At 36.8% G+C, this 21,776-nt stretch overlaps 1 protein-coding gene across 6 annotated transcripts in view; it reads left to right on the forward strand.

The window, feature by feature from the left end:
• MUSK (muscle associated receptor tyrosine kinase) overlaps nucleotides 1-21,776 on the forward strand; it is an 83,103-nt gene that overhangs the window by 43,806 nt on the left and 17,521 nt on the right. For all 6 annotated transcript variants that reach the window (XM_006906093.1, XM_006906092.1, XM_006906094.1 and 3 more), the window contains 2 exons: nucleotides 8,632-8,791; nucleotides 19,870-19,876. In XM_006906093.1, coding sequence (XP_006906155.1) covers nucleotides 8,632-8,791; nucleotides 19,870-19,876 — 167 coding nt within the window. The remainder of the gene's footprint in view (nucleotides 1-8,631; nucleotides 8,792-19,869; nucleotides 19,877-21,776) is intronic.

The following is a 21,776-nucleotide window of genomic DNA, read 5'->3' on the forward strand; positions in this document are numbered from 1 at the left end:
TTGACTATCTACTGTTTGTTGTTTAGTACCAAAAAAAACCAAACAAAAACAAAAACAAAAACAAAAGTCAGAGATTAATTTGAGGTCTAGGTGAAGGTACTTTACGCCAGAGAGAATTTTTGTTTGTTTCTGCTAGAGATCAGCAGTTACTACTAATCTCAGACAACCTCAAACAAAATTCAAGGTTTGAAACCTCTTGGACATCTCAGATAATGTTAATCCAGTCTGCAATTCGTTATGAGGGCTATTTCATTTGTAGTTCACACTGATATCTCCCTCATATCTAGTTCTTTGAGATATCAGTTTATTGTATCTTTTATTAGACTCCTCACCTTTATAGAACCTGACTTTTGATCTCTATCCTCCTGCTTCATGTAGCTGTCGGAAAAAAGGTAATATTTTCTGGGGTTGAAAAATTACCTAAGGGGAAATAAAAGCTTCTAACTTTGTTTTGTCTGTTAAAAATATTTTCCCAGAACTTTAATTTTTTTTAGTGTGGGAGTTGGTCTGAATAACTTAGCTTACCAAATTCTGAAATAGAAACCTATAATGAATTATTATTACAATGTTATTTTATAGACTTTAACTACTTGTCTATTTATGTTTGGTTTGTACTCAGTTTCTAGTTTCTGATACTCTTCATGAGGTCAAGAGTATTTATTTTTAATCATAATTTAATAAGTGTTTTTAATATAAATCTATTTTAAAGTCAATAAAATACCCTGTCATTAATGATTTAAATTTTTTGATGAACATGTAGCTTTTCACTTTAAATTGCTAAATTTCCCTAATGTTAAGCCATTCTTTCATTCTAGAATACATTGCTTTTTAAGTTTAATTGTGTTGTTTCTTGCTGTGGTTTTATTTAGGATTATAGCATCTATTTTCAATAATGATCTATTCCTTTAGTGGGTTATCATGATTGGGTTTTGTTAACAACATTATGCCAGCCCTATAGAATCAGTTGGCAAGTTTACATATTTTCCTTTGATATAGAACTGTAAGTGAAGAACTTGAGATCAAATGTCTCTTAAATACGAAGACATTTTTGTCTACTGTATCTTTAATTATTGCTTCTCTTCTCTCTACATTCTTTCTACTTTGATTTCTATTAAATGAATTCATTTTAAAATTACAATATCTGACCATTATGCTCTGCATATTTGTGTGGAGGAATAGAGGGAACCCTACTTAATCTGTTGACTTTTTCTCAAGCTCCAATGCGCACCACAGGAATCCACTAAAGCTTGAGCCCATGGACAGATGCCTCAGCCTCATGCTATATGCATATATTATAGCTCCCAAATTCTCCAACAACTCTATTGAATCTCTCAAAGTCTATTCCTACTTATAGCCCTGTGATCTGAACTTTGAAATTTTCCATGACTCTAAGGAAAATTTATCCATTCTCCTCTCAGTAAACCTCTTATTTTGTATTAGATTTTAGCTACTTAGTTGATATTCATTTCTCTATCAATACCATCTTTTTGTATCTTCCAAAAGTTGCTGAAATTTTCTAGCCCTTTATATTTGCTTTCCATCTTTCTACAGATTTATTATATATACTTTTAGATTTTTTTCTTTTTGAATTTCAGATGGAAAAAGGAGAGTTTAACATGTAGACTAAGATTATTATTCTAACTCAGATGTTGAATAAGCATGATTTTCATATAATACAACCTTATTAAATACTTTCTTTGCCCTTTTAAGATTATTCGGCAGGGTAAATTCTTTTTCCACCATTGAAGCCTGCCTCAAACAGGCCTTGTGATTTTTCTGGTTACTTTTAGGTAATTTAAAACCACTAACACTGTCCCAATTTAGTCATTTCAAGCATTTAATCCTAAGTAATACCCAAAGCCTCCACATGCATTCACAGATGAGACCTTTCCTTTGCTCCCACTCCCAGGACTCTTGCAGGTGTGCTACCTGCCCTTCCATAGAAGTTCTGTGATTGTCCCCTTAGCGCAAACTCATTCATTCTTACCCTCACTTCCTAACTGCTACTTATGACTCCTACAGGTTTGGGGTAGGAAGAAGGGAGGAGTAGTAATTAGAGTGGAAAAGTTCTAATTTAACTGACACTCCTATAAGTTGACATTATGACCCTGTGCCTGACAAGTAATTAAAACTGACTCTTTCGATCACAGACACATTCATAATGCTTCAGAAATCAGGAAATGTTTAAGACGATGCATATTCGTCAGGATAGCCATTTCCCTCTTATCTCCTAGTTTGTTAATCAATAGGAAGTCTTTCTGAAGGTCCTTTTGGAAGGACTGAAGATGACTCCAATTCAGATCATCTATAAAACCTTTATATCTACAAATTCTTGGATCCAGACCACTGAACAGAGCTTTTTATTCCTTCTATTCAAGCTGCTAAGTAACCTGGATATTTTACAGGTGGGAATTACTTGTCTGCTGTCTCAACAAATTGCAGGAGTGTCAGGGTCCACAAGATCACATTCAAGTTCGATAATTTACTAGAAAGACCCACAGAACTCAGAAAAGCTGTTATATTTGTGATTATAGTTTATTACAATGAAAGGTACAGGCTAAAATCAGTAAAGGGTAATCAGTTGTCCTCTCCCATTGGAGATGCATGGAGAGCACTTAATTCTCCCAGCAACAATGTTTGACAATAGGTACAAACTAGTGTACCGGGGAAGCTCACCCAAGCCTTATTGTCCAGAGTTTTTACTGAGGTCAATTACATAGGCATTGAGGGCTCACCTAACTTTAGCTAGTCTCCAGCCCTCCAAAGGTCAAATTGATATAGCATGGCTCAGGGTCCCTGGTGAACAAAAAAGATATTCATCACAATTTACATTGTTAATAAAAACTATTTGGAATGGCCCAAAGTCTCAGGTATACAAAGATATGCTTATTAAGCAGGATATTCTAAAGAATAAGAGGTTATCTGTCAGGGGCCAGTTCTTTCTTTTGAATGTGCAGGGTTTGAGTATCTGAAGCCCACTGAGTGAACCCTTTAATACACAGAAGAGGGCATATATCAACTCTCTAAGTCATCCTATTTCATGCCTTAAGGAGATGGAGTGCATGTTCAAACCAGTCCTTTGTGTGGAGTGAGGATGGCTCTCAATATAGCTCAATAGCTCAAACCTTGGTTAGTCAGATATTTGTATTTTTCATGTTTTCCAGCATAGTCTCTCTGCAACTTTCTGGTATCTTGGCTGTAGAGTCCATATATTATCATATTACAATACAGTAATGATGACGTTTTTAAAGTCAAAGGAGTGTTCCAAATGAGGGGAAAAAAAGAAAGAGAGAAAAAGGAGAGGAAAGGGAAAAAGGGAAACTAGGACACTAGACATAGGAGAAGGGGAAGGGAGAGAAGGGCGTGTAAAACAAAGTGTGTCGGGATGTGAAATTTGAATGGATGTTGTAAACCAAGAGAAGGATGCCAAATTTTAAGGCCACCCATCTAATGAAGACTGTCATCTTGCAATAGCTCTCTTTTGTTTTTGCTGAAGGGGTTCTTTTTCTTTTCCGATATTTGAAACATTACTTTTCTTATAATTTGTTATTAAAATTGGTTCATCTTGTCTAATTGTCTACCATCCATCTCTTCAAAATAAAGTAAATAAATTAATGAATGTCACTTTATAAGCTTGTAACTTCAAGGATGGTAGAATAAGAATTAGGTGGGGGAGCTAGAAGACTTAAATTGTAAATGCTCTCTTCAGCTATTGTAATTTTAGGGGAGTCCATTTACCTCTCGGACATCGACTTTTTCTTATTTCCAATGACAGAGATGTCAGGTCGCTGGAGAAGATGACCTCCAAAATGACATCAGAGCTAAAGTTTTCTAATTTTGTTGAGTTACAAAAAGTAACTCACAGTTCCTGTTCTTCTTCAGCTCTTTAATTAAATCTGAAGCGTCATTTGAAATTTGAGTCTTATTGGGCAATATGGTTAGTGGCTCTTCCACAGAAGCTGTTGTAGTTGTTCTAAGCCTTTCAAGATAGTGTAAAGTTATGCCCTAAGAAAACTGGGGGCTGATGATATGACTTTACTAATTTGTCTTACTCTGTGAAAACAGTAATATAGAAAAAGTATATGCTTTTCAAAGAATTCAGTGTTTTCCAAAGGCTCTTTGAGATTAGAACTGGACAATGCATGATTATTCTTTGTCGGAGTTGAGGAGTAGCCATAAAAAAGTCAGATGATTTGAGTTAGTTTTGGTCTTATTGAGACCCCAATTCAATCATTCAAGATGTGGCTCAGAAAAAGCAGAAGGCAGAATAGATGCATTGCCTCAGATTCTAAACAGGAATACAACAAAATAATAGTGAAAGCAAAAGTATCTCTGTCGTTCTTAGGGTCAGAGAGAGTGTGTTGCTCTTATAGCCAAGTGTTGGCGTTAGTGATATTCTCCAAGTCCAAACGAAAATTAAGATGACTTGCCCATGCTGACGCATGCAAATCACAGGAAATGGAGACAATTTCAGGCATTTCATGGTGTATAAGTGGCAAAACAGAAAGTCTCTTAAGGGGATGGAAAAGAGCCCACAGCCTTGATATCATTTTGGGTGGCCTGGACAAAGATGAATGTGGACCTGGATGCTCTTTGGCACAGAATAAAACAGAGTTTGAACTGTGGCTCCTCACTAACTACAAGTCAATGAACTAACTTCACTAACGCACCAAGTAAAACAGGCACTCTAAAACAGGGGTTCCCAACCACTGGACCACAGACAGGTATCTGTCTGTGGCCTGTCAGGAACCAGGTAGCACAGTAGGAGATGAGCAGTGAGCCAGCAAAGCTTCATCTGTATTTGCAGCCACTCCCCAGCGCTAGCATCACTGCCTCAGCTCCACCTCAGATCATCAGGCATTAGATTCTCATAGGAGCATGGGTCCCTGGTCCAAAAGCTTCAGGGACTGCTGCTCTAAATGATACGGACGCTCCTTTTCTTCCTCTCTGTGAGTACACCAATAAATTGCACCCTAAACAGTTAGAGCCAGAGGACGAGAGAAGGGCAAGCAACGTGTCCCAAAGTGATCAAGAATTGTTCTGCTTTCTTCCTGGGGAAATTTCATTTATTTTTCATGAAATTTGTAGTCTTAGATGAACTTCAGTGTGAGCAGTAATATTCCTCTTGTTTTGCAACATTGGGAATAATAGTTTGAGGTGGAGAGAGCAGAGCTTGCTTTCCCACAAGAAAATATCTTTGTATTTTGTTAACCAGATTTATTTAGAGTTATATCTATAATATCTCTATTTTGGGGCATTCAATTAAAAATGTAGAAAAATTGCATGCTGTCTTGCTTTGTTCAATAAATAAAGTTCCTAAAATATTTTATAAGTTGAATCATTTAATTTGTTAGAAGAATTTTATAAAATAAATAGCCAAATCATCTCTTTTGAATTGTGTTTTCGAATCTTCATAAAGGGAGGCTCACCTATATTTTACACATAATTTTAAGAGGCAGTATTTTAGGTTTAAAGTATATAAGCTTTGGATTCATCTCATCTAACTAGTTGTATAAAGCAAAATAATTATGAATATCAATTTTTATGTGGAATATTTTAGCGGTCAGATCAAAAGAGGCCAATATTTATGGTTATGCTGATCAGAAACAATGGAAAATTTTCTGTCTAGTATCCCTTTTTCTATGATGCATAGACAGACAATATTACAACTCCCTGAATATGGACCCTACCGGGCCATACTTTAACAGTTCTATGATGTATACCCAGCCTGCTGGAACTATTTGCAAGACAAGGCCATTGAGGCCCAAATACCTTTCAAAGATCTTCCTATGCTAAGGTTAAATCGAGATGAAGTTACAAGAATATCCATACATCAGAGTAGATTGTCTCAAAACAACATTGTTAATGTATTAATGATAAATAAAAAAATATCCCACAGGTCTATACTGCTTTGCCACCTTCAAAAAGTTTTCACATGTTATCTCAGATATGAACTATTATACCTATTTAATAGACCTTCCTGTTTGCCTCTTTTTGAGGTCACTATCTCAGAAAGAACACCACACACAGAGCAGTGAGCTGTTTATCCAGCTCCTTCAGGTCAGTATGCCTGGGGACTTGGAGAAAATAACGTAGTACTATAAATACCAGATATAGTCACCCCAATTAAGTGCAGAGTTTACCTATGCATACCTTGGTCAAAGCTCACAGCAATAATCTGAACTCATCTCTTTGATCATTTAAACCTGAAAGACGAAATGATCAAAATGGAGGGCAAAAGGTTGTTTTTATTTTTAGGTCACCAAAAATACGAAACTGTTGGGTCAGGATGATCCATGAAGGAAGAAAAACAAATTCAAACTATGACTAACAAGGCCTGCTGTGCATGAGTCACAAAGTAGATGGAGCAAGGCCTCTGGAAACAGGAGGAAAAGCATTTAGGAGCCACATCATAATCAAGCAATGAGCCTCGTAACTTGTTGGTCTAGTCACTGAACTATTTCAACCCCTGGGTGAAGTACAGGAGGAGAAAGGTCAGGCAGTTTAAAAATCATTTCTCTTTCCTACCAAGAATGTTTTCAGTGACCTTGAGGAAGTGTTTAGGAATGACTTTCTTAGGTGTAAACATAAAAATAGTGGGAGTTTAGCTCAGCACTGGGGGATTACTTGTTTCTGAGTCGATTCCAAGGCATACTTCTTGAGGGAGGGAACTAATTTTGCAAAGGAGGAAGGTAACTGTTGTACAGATTGCACTTCTACAAATTAGAAAGGGATATCTGTAAACAAAATATCTTTATGGTATACAGCATGGCAACTGAACATAGAAGTTTGAGGTCCTTAGCTTTTTTTCCTCAGTGTTGATTTGTATTAAAATTCAGGAGGAGTCCAAAATTGTATTCCAAATTGCTCCTTCCTTTTGATCTAACTTGGACACTCAAATTCATAAAAAGTTGTACTTCCTATAAATATGATAGTAATGAATTTTATTTGAATTCTCAACTGAGTATGTGTCTCTTAAAGACATTTTTCTCTCTGCCTCACCAATTTCTCATAGAGTTCAGGCTCCTTATCTAGGGAAAATGCCACAATACTTGATCTGACCTGGGAAGTTTGCCCAATGAAGATAAATTGATGTTCAGGTAAGCCAGTTTTTATCACAAGGATGGACATTAGTAATGCAGGTAGAGAATAAAGAGACAAAGAAGCTAATTGGACACAGTTTCACTGCCTGATTGTTCCAGGAAGTACTTGGTTCCACAGCCAGCCGGCCACATGGCAGCAAAAGGAAGAAAACTGATCTCATCCTAGGGCTTCCCTCCCTCTTGCTAGTCTAACTGTGAAAATTCTCCTTCAGGCAAGACAGTAAAATAACTAGCTCTAAATTTCTCATTCCCAGCCTCATTCCCTTTGACTGGACAGAGAGACCTCTGTCCAGGTCACCAATGAACCCATCTCCACTACTTTGAGATAATGTAAGGCAAACCAAAGGCTGATTCCTTAGTTGTCATTCCACTCAAATTGTCCTCAAACTGGCATTTCCCCCTCATATAAGCAATGATAATTAAAGAATAATTATTAGAAAGAGGGCATAGTACTGAATAAAAGAGCAAATCAGCATTTTTAAAATGCCACCACCATAACAATGACACTGAAGTCAGACATTCGTTTTGTTCCTGGTTGGCTGATTTGTTGAGGTTGTTGTTACTGTTCTTGTTTTCTAATGACTCTTCATTTATTCTCATTTGTAGGACTAGGGAAGGCACTAGAACGATGATTAAAAGCACAGACTTTGGGATCAGACAAACTGGGGTACAAATTCTAACTCTGCAATATGACAAAATGTGCTTGGCAGCTGTCTTTCCCACAGAGTTGGAATGAAGACTAATAAATAAGAACTTACATATATTAACCTGCTAATTGTGTGCTAATATTGCATTGATAGCCTCAAGGACATTGGATTTTCTGATTTAAGCAGTATGGCATGATGTATGCTATACCTCAGAAATAGAGTTGGCTTTACAGGCATTTTTCTTGATAACCATCTGTCTATCTGATGTGCATTTGTAAGTAACTGAACAGGAGTTATGAATATTAAGTCCTAAAGTATACAACCTCTCATTCTCGACTGTCTCTATCTTCAAAACATAGAGAATACATCTTGGAGGATCCATATAGTATACCTTTTCTATATTGTGTTAGTTATCTATTGCTGTATCACAACCATCCCAAAGGTTGGTGGCTTAAAACAATAACCATTCATAAATGCTCACAAATCTGTGGGTCAACTGGGCCATTTATGCCTCATCATCTAGTAGGCTAGCTCTGGCTTGTTCACAGAAGGTCACAGGTTCTAAGAGCAACAAGAAAGCAAGCCACGGTATGCAAGAACTTTACAAGTCTCTTTGTCTTTCTAAATAATATCACAAAGCCGATCTAGATTCAAAGCATGAAGAAAGATGCTACTTCTTGAGGTAAGAGCTACAAGGTAACATTGCAAGGTCAAGGTTATGGGCATACAGAGGGAAGTTTTTGGCTATTTTGCAATCTACCACATGTTTTTTGATCATCATCCTAATCCTTTTTCTTTCAAGTCTAGTCACACAGAAAATTATAAAATCTTTGACCTAATCTATCTTCCCCCCCATCCCCCACCCTTCCCTATTCCACCAGGTTTCTTCTGGGTCCATTCAAGAAAGTGTGAAAGACCGAGTGATTGACTCAAGACTGCAGCTGTTTATCACCAAGCCAGGACTCTACACATGCATAGCTACTAATAAGCATGGAGAGAAATTCAGTACTGCAAAGGCCGCAGCCACTATCAGTATAGCAGGTAGGATGGATTTTCATAATTTCATTGCTCCAGAAGAGAAGAGTTGGCACTATTCCAAAACATCTCATATTGGGGGAAATCATTTTTTCTTTTTTCTCTCAGTCTTGTCCCCTTTGGGCTATTTCTTCCTCCATGGGGACACTCCAGAAGTTGACCAGATAATTGATTTTGCTGATTTGTTTCCTCAAAAAACTAAATTCTCAAATACCTGCTCAAGTGATGGGTAACAGCTTACAGGAGTCCATTTCTATCTCTTTTTCTTTCTCTTCTTTTCCTCCCTTTCTTCTTCCTTTCATCCTCCCTTTTTCCCTTCTTTCTTCCTTTCCTTTGTTCCCTCTTTTCTTTCTTTTTCTCTTCTTTCCCTCTTCTCTCTCAAATTTTTCCCTTCTTTCTCTCTCTTTCTCTGGGTTAATCAAACTTCCCACGACTCTCCAGAGTAAGCTGGTAAGTATTTAAAATGGTCGTGCCAATTTCTTTATGGCTATTTCTTGAGGGCATTTTTATTGAGGAATACTTCTCTCCCTTGTGGTCTTTCATTTTCCTGTTTCCTGTAAGTGATAGCAGGACTTACAGGTGTTTTCAAGAAAAAGAGCTGACACATGGATTTCTAGGATATTTGGGTTGAGTAATAAAGGTTTATTTTTAAAATTTAAATGTTCCAAAGGCTTGAGAACATTTCATCCTAGAGATGAAAATAATCCCTGTAGCAGGAAATGCCTGTCATGTTATATTCACAGCATGCCTACAGCCCAAAGGTAAGAAGAGAGATGCTTGTTCTCACACACAGGTCGTAGGCCGAGCACTGGTAGAACCTGTGCCCAAGACCAGCTTCCCAGAGCCTGGTGATTTCTTATTACAGTGCCACTTCTTTGATTTTCTCTGATAGGGAAATTTCTAGTAATGTTTGTGATTTTTAATATGAGGTGAACAGAGACCACAGAGAGATATAAAGGAAGCGTTGGACAAGGCTGGCCTTCTGAGGCATGCCTGTGAAGGAAAAAGAGGATTCCAAAACCAAGGTTCCTTCTGCCTTCTCCAGGGAAATATCTGCCTATATTGTCTTGAGATATTATATCAGTTATTCTAGAATTTCCACTGATGGGAAATCATTTCCCCCAGAGAATATGGGTGAGAATCTTAAAAGTAAATTCAACTCAGTTTAACAATTGTAAAATGATTACTAGCTACATAACACTTTGTTGTTTGTTTATAAAGAACTCTTATACGCATTTATGTATTGGATTCAGGATATTGTGTTAGGTAAAGGATGCAAATTTAATTAACAAATGGGATAATTAACTATGTAGTCCTTGCCTTCCAGGGATTTTCAATCCAGAAAAAAAAGTCAATCAGCAATATATATTATGGCACAGACTATGTTCTATGGCAGAAGCATAAACAAAGTAAACAGGAAAACAAGAGGGGAAGATTTTAAGGGAATGGAGCAGGAGACATGAGAATGAGATGGAAAGGTTGAAGTGTGTTCAGAAAACAGCAAGTCAGTTGTCAAGACTAGAGCATGATGGAGACTGGGAATGAGGTAGAGAGTGAAAAGAAAGGTTTGAAATGTGGGCTCTAGTGAAGAGCCTGAACGGGTTGAATATGTTCTTCAATCAATGGGAAGTCATTTAATTTCTTTAGAGGGGATTATGGTCAGATACATCCTTTATCAAATTAATAGATGTTGGGTGTCAAAAATTTAAGAGACATGGCAAGAAGTTAGGAGGCAATTCCAGGAGTCTAGAAAAGTCATCAAGGTCTGAAAAGAATAGCAGCAATTAGTGTAGAGACTAGAATAGATGTATGAGACCTACCGGGATAGAAATGATAATATCTGAAAGAGCTTGAATGTGACAGGACAGCAGGAGAATGAGTTAAGGTGTGTCTGAGAGTTTGAGGATGGTGTCTAGGACAAATAATAATCGATAAAACAAAATAAAACATAACATGAGAAAGTTCAGGAGATAAAATAACTAAATGTTGATGCCTTTTAATTACTTGGAATTATTCTAGTTTCATTATCTTGTGTTTTATTTGATATTTGATCAAGACCCAATGTTAAATTAATATATATAAATTATATCTGTGTGTATGTGTGTGTATGTGTGTGTGCATGTGTGTATGATCTCTCTATTTGTGTGTGTGGAGAGAGAGATAGAGAGAAAAATATTTACATATGAATACTCAAATCCAAGAAAATACACTTATCTAATCTAGTTTAATTTATACCTCCTCTGTACAAAAGAAGAAAAAATAATATTGCTAATCTTAAGAGAGTCTCATTTAAGGTAATTATTAGTCGTTCGGAGATCAATTCCTGTCAGGGTTCTTCCTGCCGTTCCTCCTTCCACCCCTTTCCTAGATGGCAGGGTAGAAGGGAACCTGAATTTATGCAGTGGTATCCTCTGGAACTCCCTTTCTCTAGTGAAATCTATAGCTGCAGCACTTATGATCTCATCTCTGGGCTTGGTTAGAACCCAGAGGAACTCCCCGGCTGGCTCAGCCCCTTTGAGGCTCCTTCTGCCTCTCAGTGAAATCCTTCGTCAAACCCCTCTCTAGAGGCTCTGAAGCTAGGTCATCCTGTCTCTCTCCACTATGGAAGGCCCGATGAATTCCAACTCAACCCTCTTGTCCCTCATGGGGCCTGAAGCAACTTCTGAATCACTTATAAGTTATATAAAATCCAAGAGCAATTCAGACCTACCCACTCAGCTCTGCTAACTACCCAATCATGTCATGCCACCATTTTTACACTAATGTGGCCATCCCTTGTCAGAATAAGAGATCCCTATAAGATTTTCTTCTTCCAGAGTCCCCAATAAAAAGTAGGAAAAATTCCCTATGCTTTTGGCTTTTTAAAAAAAGTATTAATATACCTCTTTTCTAGGATTTTGGTCCAGAGAAAAGAATCTATAAAATGTGTATTGAATTCTTAATTCTCTTACCTTCTTCCTTTCCACAACATAGGGAGCTGGAGGGACTGGTCAGGGACACCCCTGTAGTGTAGTAACCTTCAGAGCTTACCCATCATAAGTACAAAGAAGAAAATGGTATAATCAATAAGGAGGAGAACCTAAAAAAATGGATATACTTACCCTACAAAGGCAGATTCATCATATGGACACAATTTCCTAGTGGTGGAAGGACTACAAAGCACGATTGTCACCATATCATTTACAGCAACATCGCCCCTGCATTCCTGTCCTAGTCCAAATGAGAACTTGATTCAACTCTGTTGATAAGTATAATACACCAACAGAGGAAACTATAAACCACTCCCTCCTCTCAAGTAATGGTGTTTTCTGATGGTAGAAAGAGCCTTCAGGTGTGGACAGGCAACTTAGAAAGGCAATGTCCCAGAGTTCAGGGCAGAGTGATTGATGTTGAGAACAGACCAGAGAGAGGATGGGGGGAATCAGCAACAGCAGCCCAGAGAAATAGCAACAGAATTCGCATGGGGAAAGGGAATGCATGGATTGGCATGGAGCAGCAGAGAGAGCTTGAAATCTGCTGTAGGAGCTGATTGAATACAGATGAGAAGCACTAAAATTATAGGGCTAATAATCACGTACATTGGAACCAGCAATGACTTGACTAGTCAGCGGGCCTGGAACTGCATGTTTAGCAAGGGTTGAGTACTGTATTTGAACTAATAAATGTGACTCCTTCTGTGCATGGGGAAAAAAAAATGTTACTAAGATGAGTAAAGAGGAACTCCCTCAAGTTGCTAATTCATAAAAAGCTACAAGACCCTTTGTTCAGCCTCTGACTTGTTTTTCATATTCAGTCTCACTGAGAAGACTTGAAGCTCCCCTGCTTTTCCCAAAATTTCCCCAGATAGATCTAAAGAGGGTGTCTTGCGGATGTAATGGAATAAGACCTCTGAACCCCAACAGACATCTGCCATGTTCTCTTCATCTCTTTGACCTGTACTTTTCAATTTTCAATTAAACCTGCTAAATGCCTTATGAATGTTCCTCTGCCATCACTGAGGAAACTACCTTCTAACTCTGGAGTGCTCTCTGGACCAGTATTCTAGAGAAGGGAGGCCACTCTGGTGAAAAAGGAATCCATTGAGTCACTCTAGTTGAGCCACTCTAATTTCAAAAAGCATGCTCTTATGCTCCCCAAATCTTCCAGAGTCTTGGTGTGGCATCTGCTTTCTCTACTTCTGCTTTTGGCTCCTCTCTCCTTTGGTCTCTGATGGGGCTGGCCAGAGATCCAGAGCCTTGAGTCAGATATGGTGCCTCCCTTTGACATTCTGGCAATGCTTTCTTACCCCAAACTCTCCTTTCTCCCATTTCAGTCAACCCCATTCTTCCCTAGTCTTCTGTAGTCAAGAGTCCCCTTTGCCACATTCTTCTTGTCTCACTTTGAAGCTTTTACTCCATCTGTTTATTTATTCATCCCAGCAGGGAAACCTAGAAATGGAAAAATCTGGTCTAGTGCTTAGGATTAAGTCTAATGATACTTCTAGTGTTGAAGGCAGGAAAAAATAAAGCTCAGCCTTTATTTTCCCAAAACTCTTCCATGTGTATGCCCAAATCTTTATGCATTGTTTGAGAAATGTGATATACTTCTTTCTGACTCATTTACATTTGCTGCTAGCCCATCAAAAGGAGTCAGAAAAACTTTTGGAACCTCTCTCTATGAACCAGGAAGTTACATTTCCCCTTCAGTAACAACCCCAAAAGATTCAAGTTGCAATTTAAACTCACCAGGACACCGGATAGTTGGCAAGATTCTTTCTCTTTGTCATCAGAATCCTCAGCCCTGTGGTAGAGACCAGCAAGGCACCAGAGACTGGGCCATTCTTGTAGGAATAGAGACATATTCCTACAAGAGCCAGAGGCCATCAAAATAGATACAGATATTAATTCTACCAAACATTTATAGAAGAACTAACACCAATCTTTCTCAAACCCTTCCAAAAAATTGAACAAGAGGGAACACTCCCAAATTTATGTTACTATGGCCATCATTATCCTGAAACCAAAGTCAGATAAGGACACTGCAAGGAAAAAAAAAAAAACCCCAAAAACTACAGATCACTATCCCTGATGAATACAGATGCAAAAATTCTGAGTAAAATATTAGTAAACCAAATTTAACAGCACGTTAAAAGGAGTATACACCATGATCAAGTGTAATTTATCCCAAAGGATGCAAGGATGGTTCAACATATGCAAAATGCGATATGCCACATTAAGAGAATGAAAGATAAAAATTATATGAATATATCAATAAATGCAGAAAAAGCATTTGACAAAATACAATATCCTTTCATGATAAAAATGCTCAACAAATTGGGTATAGAAGGAACATACCTCAACAAAGAATGGGCCATCTATGAGAAACCCCAAATCAACATCATACTCAACAGTGAAAGGTTGAAATATTTCACTCTAAGATCAGGAACAAGACAAGGGTACCACTCTCACCACTCCTATTCAGCATAGTACTGGAAGCCCTAGCCAGAGTGATCAGGTCATAAAAAGAAATAAGAGGCATTCAGATAGAAAAGGAAGAAGTAGAACTGTCTTTGTTTGCAGATAATCTTATATATAAAAAATCCTAATCACTCCACCAAAAAACTGCCAGAACTAATAAACAAATTCAGTAAATTTGCAGCACACAAAATCAACATACAGAAATCAGTTGTGTTTCTATACATTAAAAACAAAATATTTGAAAAAAGAAAGTTATCACATTTAGGATAACATCGAAACATTAAAGTAGGAATCAATTTAACCAAGGAGGTGAAAGATCTATACATTGAAAATTCTAAGACGTTGAAAAAAAAAATTGAAGACACAAATAAATAGAAAGATATTCTGTGTTCATGGTCAGAAAAATTGACATTGTTAAAATGTCCATACTACTTAAAATAACCTACAGATTCAGTGCAATATTTAGCAAAATCCAATGGCATATTTCACAGAAATAGAAAAAAAAATCCTAAAATTTGTATGGAAGCACAAAAGATTCTAAAAAGCCAAAGCAATCGAGAGAGAACAGCTCTAGAAATGTCACACTTCATGATTTCAAACTATATGACAAAACAAACTATATAATCAAAACAGTACAGAATTGGCATAAAAACAGACACACAGACTAAATGGAATTAAATAGAGAGCTCAGAAATAAACCCACACATTTATGGTCAATTAGTTTATGACAAAGGAACCAAGAATATACAATGGGGAAAGGACAGTCTCGTCAATAAATGGTACTGGGAAAACTGAATAACCACATGCAGAACGGACCCTTATCTTACACCACTCACAAAAAGTAACTTGATATGGAGAAAAGACTTACACGTAAGATCTGAAACCGTAAAACTCCTAGAAGAAAGTGGGAGGGAGAGGGGGAGGGAATATAACACCAAAAAAACACTAGCAACAAAAGCCAAAAAAAAAAAAAAGTATGACATCAAACTAAAAAGCTTTTATACAGCAAAGATCAGCAAAATGGAAAGGTAACCTATGGAATGGGAGGAACATTTGCAAATCACATATCTGGTTTTACTATATAAATCATATATCTGGTTTTAAGGAATTACTATCCAAAAATATATTTAAAAATTCATAAAACTCAACAGCAAAAACATAATTAAAAAATGGGCAGAGGATCTGAAAAGATATTTTTCCAAAGAAGACATACAAATGGCAAGAGGTACAGAAAAAAGTGCTAGACATCATCAATCACCAGGGAAATGCAAATCAAAACCACAATGAGATCACCTCATACCTTTTATCACCAAAAAGACAAGAGTTAACAAGTGTTGGCAAGAATGTGGAGAAAAAGGACTTCTTGAGATCCATTGTGGAAATGAAAATTTGTTCAGCCACTATGGAAAACAGAATAGAGTTTCCTCAAGGAATTAAAAATAAACTACCAAATGATCCAGCAGTTCCATCTGGATTTATACCCAAAGGAAATGAAAACAGGATACTGAAGAGATATGTGCACTCTTATGTGCATTGCAGCATTATTCATAAAAGGCAGGATGTGGAAATAACCCAAGTGTCTGACAATGGAGAAATGGATAAAGAAGATGTAATGTATTAGTCAGCCATCTAAAGAATGATATCTTGCCATTCATGACAATATATGGATGAAACTATGCTAAGTGAAATAAGTCAAATAGAGAATGATAGATACTGTGTGATCTTATTTACATGTGGAATCTAAAAAAGCCTAACTCATAGAAACACAGAGTACAGTAGTGGTTACCAGGTGTTGGGGGCAGGGGACAGGGTGATGATTGGAGGAAATGAGATCTTTGGATTAAAAATGTTGATCAAAGGATATAAAATTCCAGGTATAAGATGAGTAAGTTTCAGGAATCTAATGTAGAGCATGGTGATTATAGTTAATAATATTGTTTTATATACTTGAAAATAGCTAAGAGAGTAGATCTTAAATGTTCTCACCAAAAAAAGAAAGAAAGAAAGAAATGGTAATTATGTAATGTGATGAAGGTGTTAGCTAATGCTATGGTGGTCAATATTTTGTAGCATTTAAGTGTACCAAATCAACAAATTGTACACCTTAAACTTATACAATGTTACGTCATTTATATCTCAATTAAACTGGGAGAAAATAGACATAGATTCAATAGAGGAAAATACGTTTTTGTATTTCCCATTCACGGCATTAATAGGGCCTTCATGAGAGAGCGATGTCCAAAGGTCTGTGCTTATCCAGTCTCAGGGCACAGGAATGAGTGTGTCACATCCCTCCTCTAACATGAGCCATTTCCCATTCTACCAACACTCCCACCTTCTTCAATGCTTCTTTTTTGAACTGATATCAAGGTCTGGAGCTTTTGGTTACTAAATTTAAAACTCAAATGACTATATGTAGCATAACCAAAAATGGGCAGTAGAGAGAAGTATAAGATGTGGTACTATTGGAGTCCCTAGCTCCCCAAATGGACCACATACAGGGGTCCCCTTTTATCCATGGGGAATATGTTCTGAGACCCCCAGTGGATGCTTTAACCCAGAGAAAATACCTAACCCTATACATACTACGTTTTTTCCTAGACATACATGCCTTTAATAAAGTTTAATTTATAAGTTAGGCACAGTAAGAGATTAACAATAACTAATAATAAAATAGAACAATTATAATATACTGTAATAAAAGTCATGTGAATGCGGTCACAAAATATCTTATGGGACTGTACTCACCCTTCCTGTGGTGATATGAGTTGCTACAATTCCTACGCAATGATAAGAAGTGAGGTGAATGACATAGGCATTGTGACGTAGCATTAGGCTACTATTGACAACCTCAGCATACGATTTTTTTCTTTCCTATCTAAGTCAAGAACTTTCACCTTTTTCTTAAAGGAAGCACTTTAAGATTTCTCTTTGGTATCTTCAGATCGCCACTCTTCTGCTTTTGGGCCATTATTAAATAAAATAAGAGTGACTTGAACAAAAGCACTATGATACCTCTACAGTCAGTCTGATAACCTAGCCGGCTTCTCAGCAATAATGGGCAGGAAACATTTACTGCCACTCTTCTGCTTTTAGGCCATTATTAAATAAAATAAGGGTGACTTGAACAAAGCACTATGATACCACTACAATCAGTCTGATAACCCAACCGGCTTCTCAGCAATAATGGGCAGGAAACATTTACAGCGTGGAGACACTGAACAAAGAGATGATTTATGTCCCAGGCCCCACGGAGCTGAATGTCATGAGATTTTACCACACCACTTAGAATGGCACATAATTTAAAACTCGTGAATTGTTTATTTCTGGAATTTTCCATTGAATGTTTTCAGATCACAGTTGACTGCAGGTAACTGAAACCGCAGAAAGTGAAACTGTGGACAAAGGGGGACTAGTGTAGTTTTATTTTCCATATTTTAAAAGGAGTTGATGTGTCACACTATTATAGCAAATCAATAGAACTTTGAGTGATATTTTATCATCAATATAGCTGATTGAATGTACTACCATGTTTCACGCTCTCATGTCCGATAGTCAGACTCTCTCGTAACCCCAACATTCTCCTCAATTATGAGACATGTGGTGATGTAGCAGGAGCACATGATCCCCTTTACCACTCTCTGTTTTAGCCACAATAAGTAGAAAGCATCCCTGTCGACAAAACAGACACCATCCCCTGGCATTTCATGGTGCCTTTATCTGGTTTCATATTGATTAAAGGTATTTTGTTTTTGTTTTTAATAAAAAGGAAAAGAATAAATGAGTAACGGCCAGTAGCCACACTAAATTGCTACCAGCTGTTCTGCAGTTAGGCATACGAGTTCAGCATTCGTTTTACAATTAGACAGCTTTTGTATGTTAGAGTCACTGTATGTTTTAGAAAAGAGCCAAACATTTACTGACTTCTCCAGATAATTTAAAAGCTGCTACAAATACCGATGACTGTTGAAAAATTTCTGGAGTTTTTAAAAATCTAGTTTTGAGATAAAAGCACTTACCTATGATTACAGGTTTCTTGGACCCCTTCCCTGCTCCTTGCCTACTCCAAAAGTAAATAAATAAATAAAATGTGACTGGAGAACTTTCTATAAGGAACATATAAATCCCAATGAATGAGAGCATCATCTGATTCTCTTAATATTCATGAGACAACCAAGTGCCCTTAAATTAATTTCATTTTTTCTTTTCTTCCTCGTCTTTGAATAAGCCTATGTAAGCTTATTATCTCTTCCTGAATACTATGCCTGGATTCTCTTCCACATTGGTTTGTCTCTATGGTACTGAATCCATTTATCTTAAATTGATAGCATGACATACATATCCTTGTGTTTCAACAGGTTTCCCTGCTCAGCTTCTCTTAGAATTTGCCTTTACCTCTCCAAATTATGTACCATTTTTTCTGAAAGCATTTCCCAATGTCTCCATCCAAATGTTCTAGCTGCACAGTAGCAGAATTGTCATGAGATTTGGGTCCTATAGGTGCCTCATGTAGGTTAGTTTCTGAGCCCCACCATCAGACTCATTTAATAAAAAGACCATAAAGACAAGAGTCCCAGACTCAAGGTTACAGAAACCTCATAGTCTTCAATCCTCACAAATGCATAAAGGAATGATTAGAAAGATAAACTCTGAATTTAAGAGGTTTTTCAAGAAGATTGACTTCTCGGAGGAATTCACTTCAGAATCCTTAAAAATAGCAAAAGAAAAAACACCCAAACAGACCTAAAATCTTCAAAAGGAGTTAGACCTGGACATTAGAAGAAATTCTATGAAAGCAAATTGGTTTTAGACAAAACATATATTTTATTACTACTTTTATAATGGGAGTTGGGAAACAGGAGGGAGTAAATCACAAAGTGCTGGGTAAAGAGTGTGAAGTTTTACATTTCCTATGCAAAAAGAGTTGGAATCACTCAGAAATTCTGGTCACAGAATTTCTTGCAAGGGTCCTCATGCCTTGCAAGATCCAAGTTGGGGTCATTCGTGCTGGGAGCTCCATAACTGACCCAAGGGGATGGCAGTTCCCTCAGTGCCCTGAGCTCTCACTCTGTGGGCATAATTTATGGAGCCCAGTACAAAATGAAAATGCAAAGTCTCTTGTTAAAAAATCAAGTATTTCAGGATGGTGACAACAGCGCATTAAGCTAAGCATGTGGCCCTTCTAAGCACAGGGCCCTGTGTGGCTGCACAGATCACGAGGCCGTGAAGCCAGCGGGTCTGTGCGAATGACAGCTCTCTCATCTCTTTTCCATCCCTCCCCTCTTACCTCTATCCCCTTAACTTCCACATCTTGCTTTTTTAGTGCAAAGTCCCTGGGAGGCTCACAGAGGGAAATTCAGAGCTCTGAAACTGCCTGGGCCCATGGGCCCTATGGTTGCTTCAACTTGAAAAGAATTCAGTTCCTGGAGACACTCAATATTTTCTTAATCTCCTTCTCCAAATCTGCCTGGTAAGGCGGTGTCTGGCCTTCTGGCAGAAGTCGAGAACTTCTCAGAAGCTTAGAGGTATCAAAGCTATCTCTTGCAAACCATAAGATGAAAATGTACTAACCTTTGTTTCTTTTCCCCTCTAATTTGATTGCGTGGGAACTTCCTTTCCTGTCAATAGAATGGAGGTAAGATATTGTTCTTATATCAATGTTTTGTTTTGTTGTGTTTTAATTTTTGTTTGACATGCCATTTATTGTCTATGTGCTGAGCACTGCAATCTTTCAGAAACTTTCTAATTCCTCTTCTTTTTAATACTCTTACAAGATGATGATGAAGATAAGTAACATCTATTGAATACTTAGGATGTATCAGGTACTGTTTTAAGGGTTTTACATGTATTATTTAAAGTTATCCTCAGGAAGTCCCTATGAAATAGGTTCTGTTGTTATTCCTATTGTACAAAAGAGAAACTAAGAGAGTTTCTCTGAACTTACATAGCTAGTAAATTATAGGCTCGGAAGGGAAACCCAGAACCAAACTCTCCTTCATTGTTTTGTCCTGTAGATAAGGAAATGTCTTCTTAGAATATAACACTTTGCAACTCACAGTGTGTTATTTGCAGTAAAATTGACTTTCATAGAAACTCTATGAAATTATAACTATTTTTATCTGATTTTACAAATGATGAAACCAAGATTCAGAATGATTAATTTATAATAGTAATAATGATAATAGTAGTTAAGTTTTGGGCTACATATGATTACTACTTCTCTCATATTAACATTTCAGTAACTTTTTGGGGACAAGAACTATTTCTATTTTTTCATATGAGGAACCTGATGCACCAAGAGTTGCCCCAACCACATAGAAAAATGCAAAGTCTCAATCTGAGCTTAGGTAGACAGACTCAAGAACTTCGATTGGTAACCACTAACCTAGATAACATAGTAACTGAGCAGGACCTAAAACCCCAGCACTGCTTCCAGTTCTATGGAATGAAATGACTCATTGCATGCAAAAATTTTGTTAGTTCTCGATCTTGTCCCAACTCATATAGCTTTGATGCATTTATTTACTTGTCACAGTTCTAAGAGACAGAGTCATGATCCTTAAGGGCTCTACAGGATGGCTGAGTATCTTCTGAAGTGACATACAATACAAACGTAGTAAAAATTAAATTAAAATGCATGCCACCGACAGAAGAGATGCTATCTTTCATTCACACACCATTCAGCACACCTGTCCTCTCTGTACATTTTTAAACCACTCACTCTATTCCTGGCACTGTATTATACAGTAGAGAAAAAAAAAAACACACCAAATTTTACATATTCCCTCCCCCCAAGGAATTTACATTTTACTAGTTGACACACAGGCATGCATACACACACACACACACACACACACACACACACACACACAGACTAATTACAAGACAACATAATAATGGGAGCATATACAAATTCCAACGATGCAAGAATAGAAATAGATTGTTCACGTGCATGTAAATGCAAATGAAGAAGTTTAAATTCATTAGTATTCAAATAAATGCTAATTAAATACAAATTCCATCCTATTTTTTACTTGTGATAACACAAGCACTCTCAGACTCTGCTGGTAGAGACAAAATTGCTATAACCTTTGTAGAGAGCATTTGGCAATTTTTATTAAGAACCTTAAAATGATTGTATCTATTAATCGGATAAATCCACATTTAATAATCTATGTTAAGTAAATAATAAGTGTATGAACAATGAAATTTAAAACAGTCCTACATTTATAAGTGAAATATATGAGCAATGTCAATATTTACCAATAAAGTAAATATGTGATCTTAGGACAATGTTCTTGAAAAATATAGTGGCATAGGACAATGTTTATAATATCATGCTAAGTAAAAATACAGATACAAAGATAAATTTACAGAATAATTCTAATTACTCTGTAAATGTATTTATGTTCTATATATTTTTATTCTGTATATTTATATTCTATAAATATAATTATGTACTATGTATATATACTACATGTAGTATATATAATTATCTATTGTATTTATGTATATACTGATTATAACTGATATAT

The sequence above is a fragment of the Pteropus alecto genome, unplaced genomic scaffold (assembly GCF_000325575.1).
Source record: "Pteropus alecto unplaced genomic scaffold, ASM32557v1 scaffold111, whole genome shotgun sequence".
Lineage (NCBI taxonomy): Eukaryota > Metazoa > Chordata > Mammalia > Chiroptera > Pteropodidae > Pteropus > Pteropus alecto.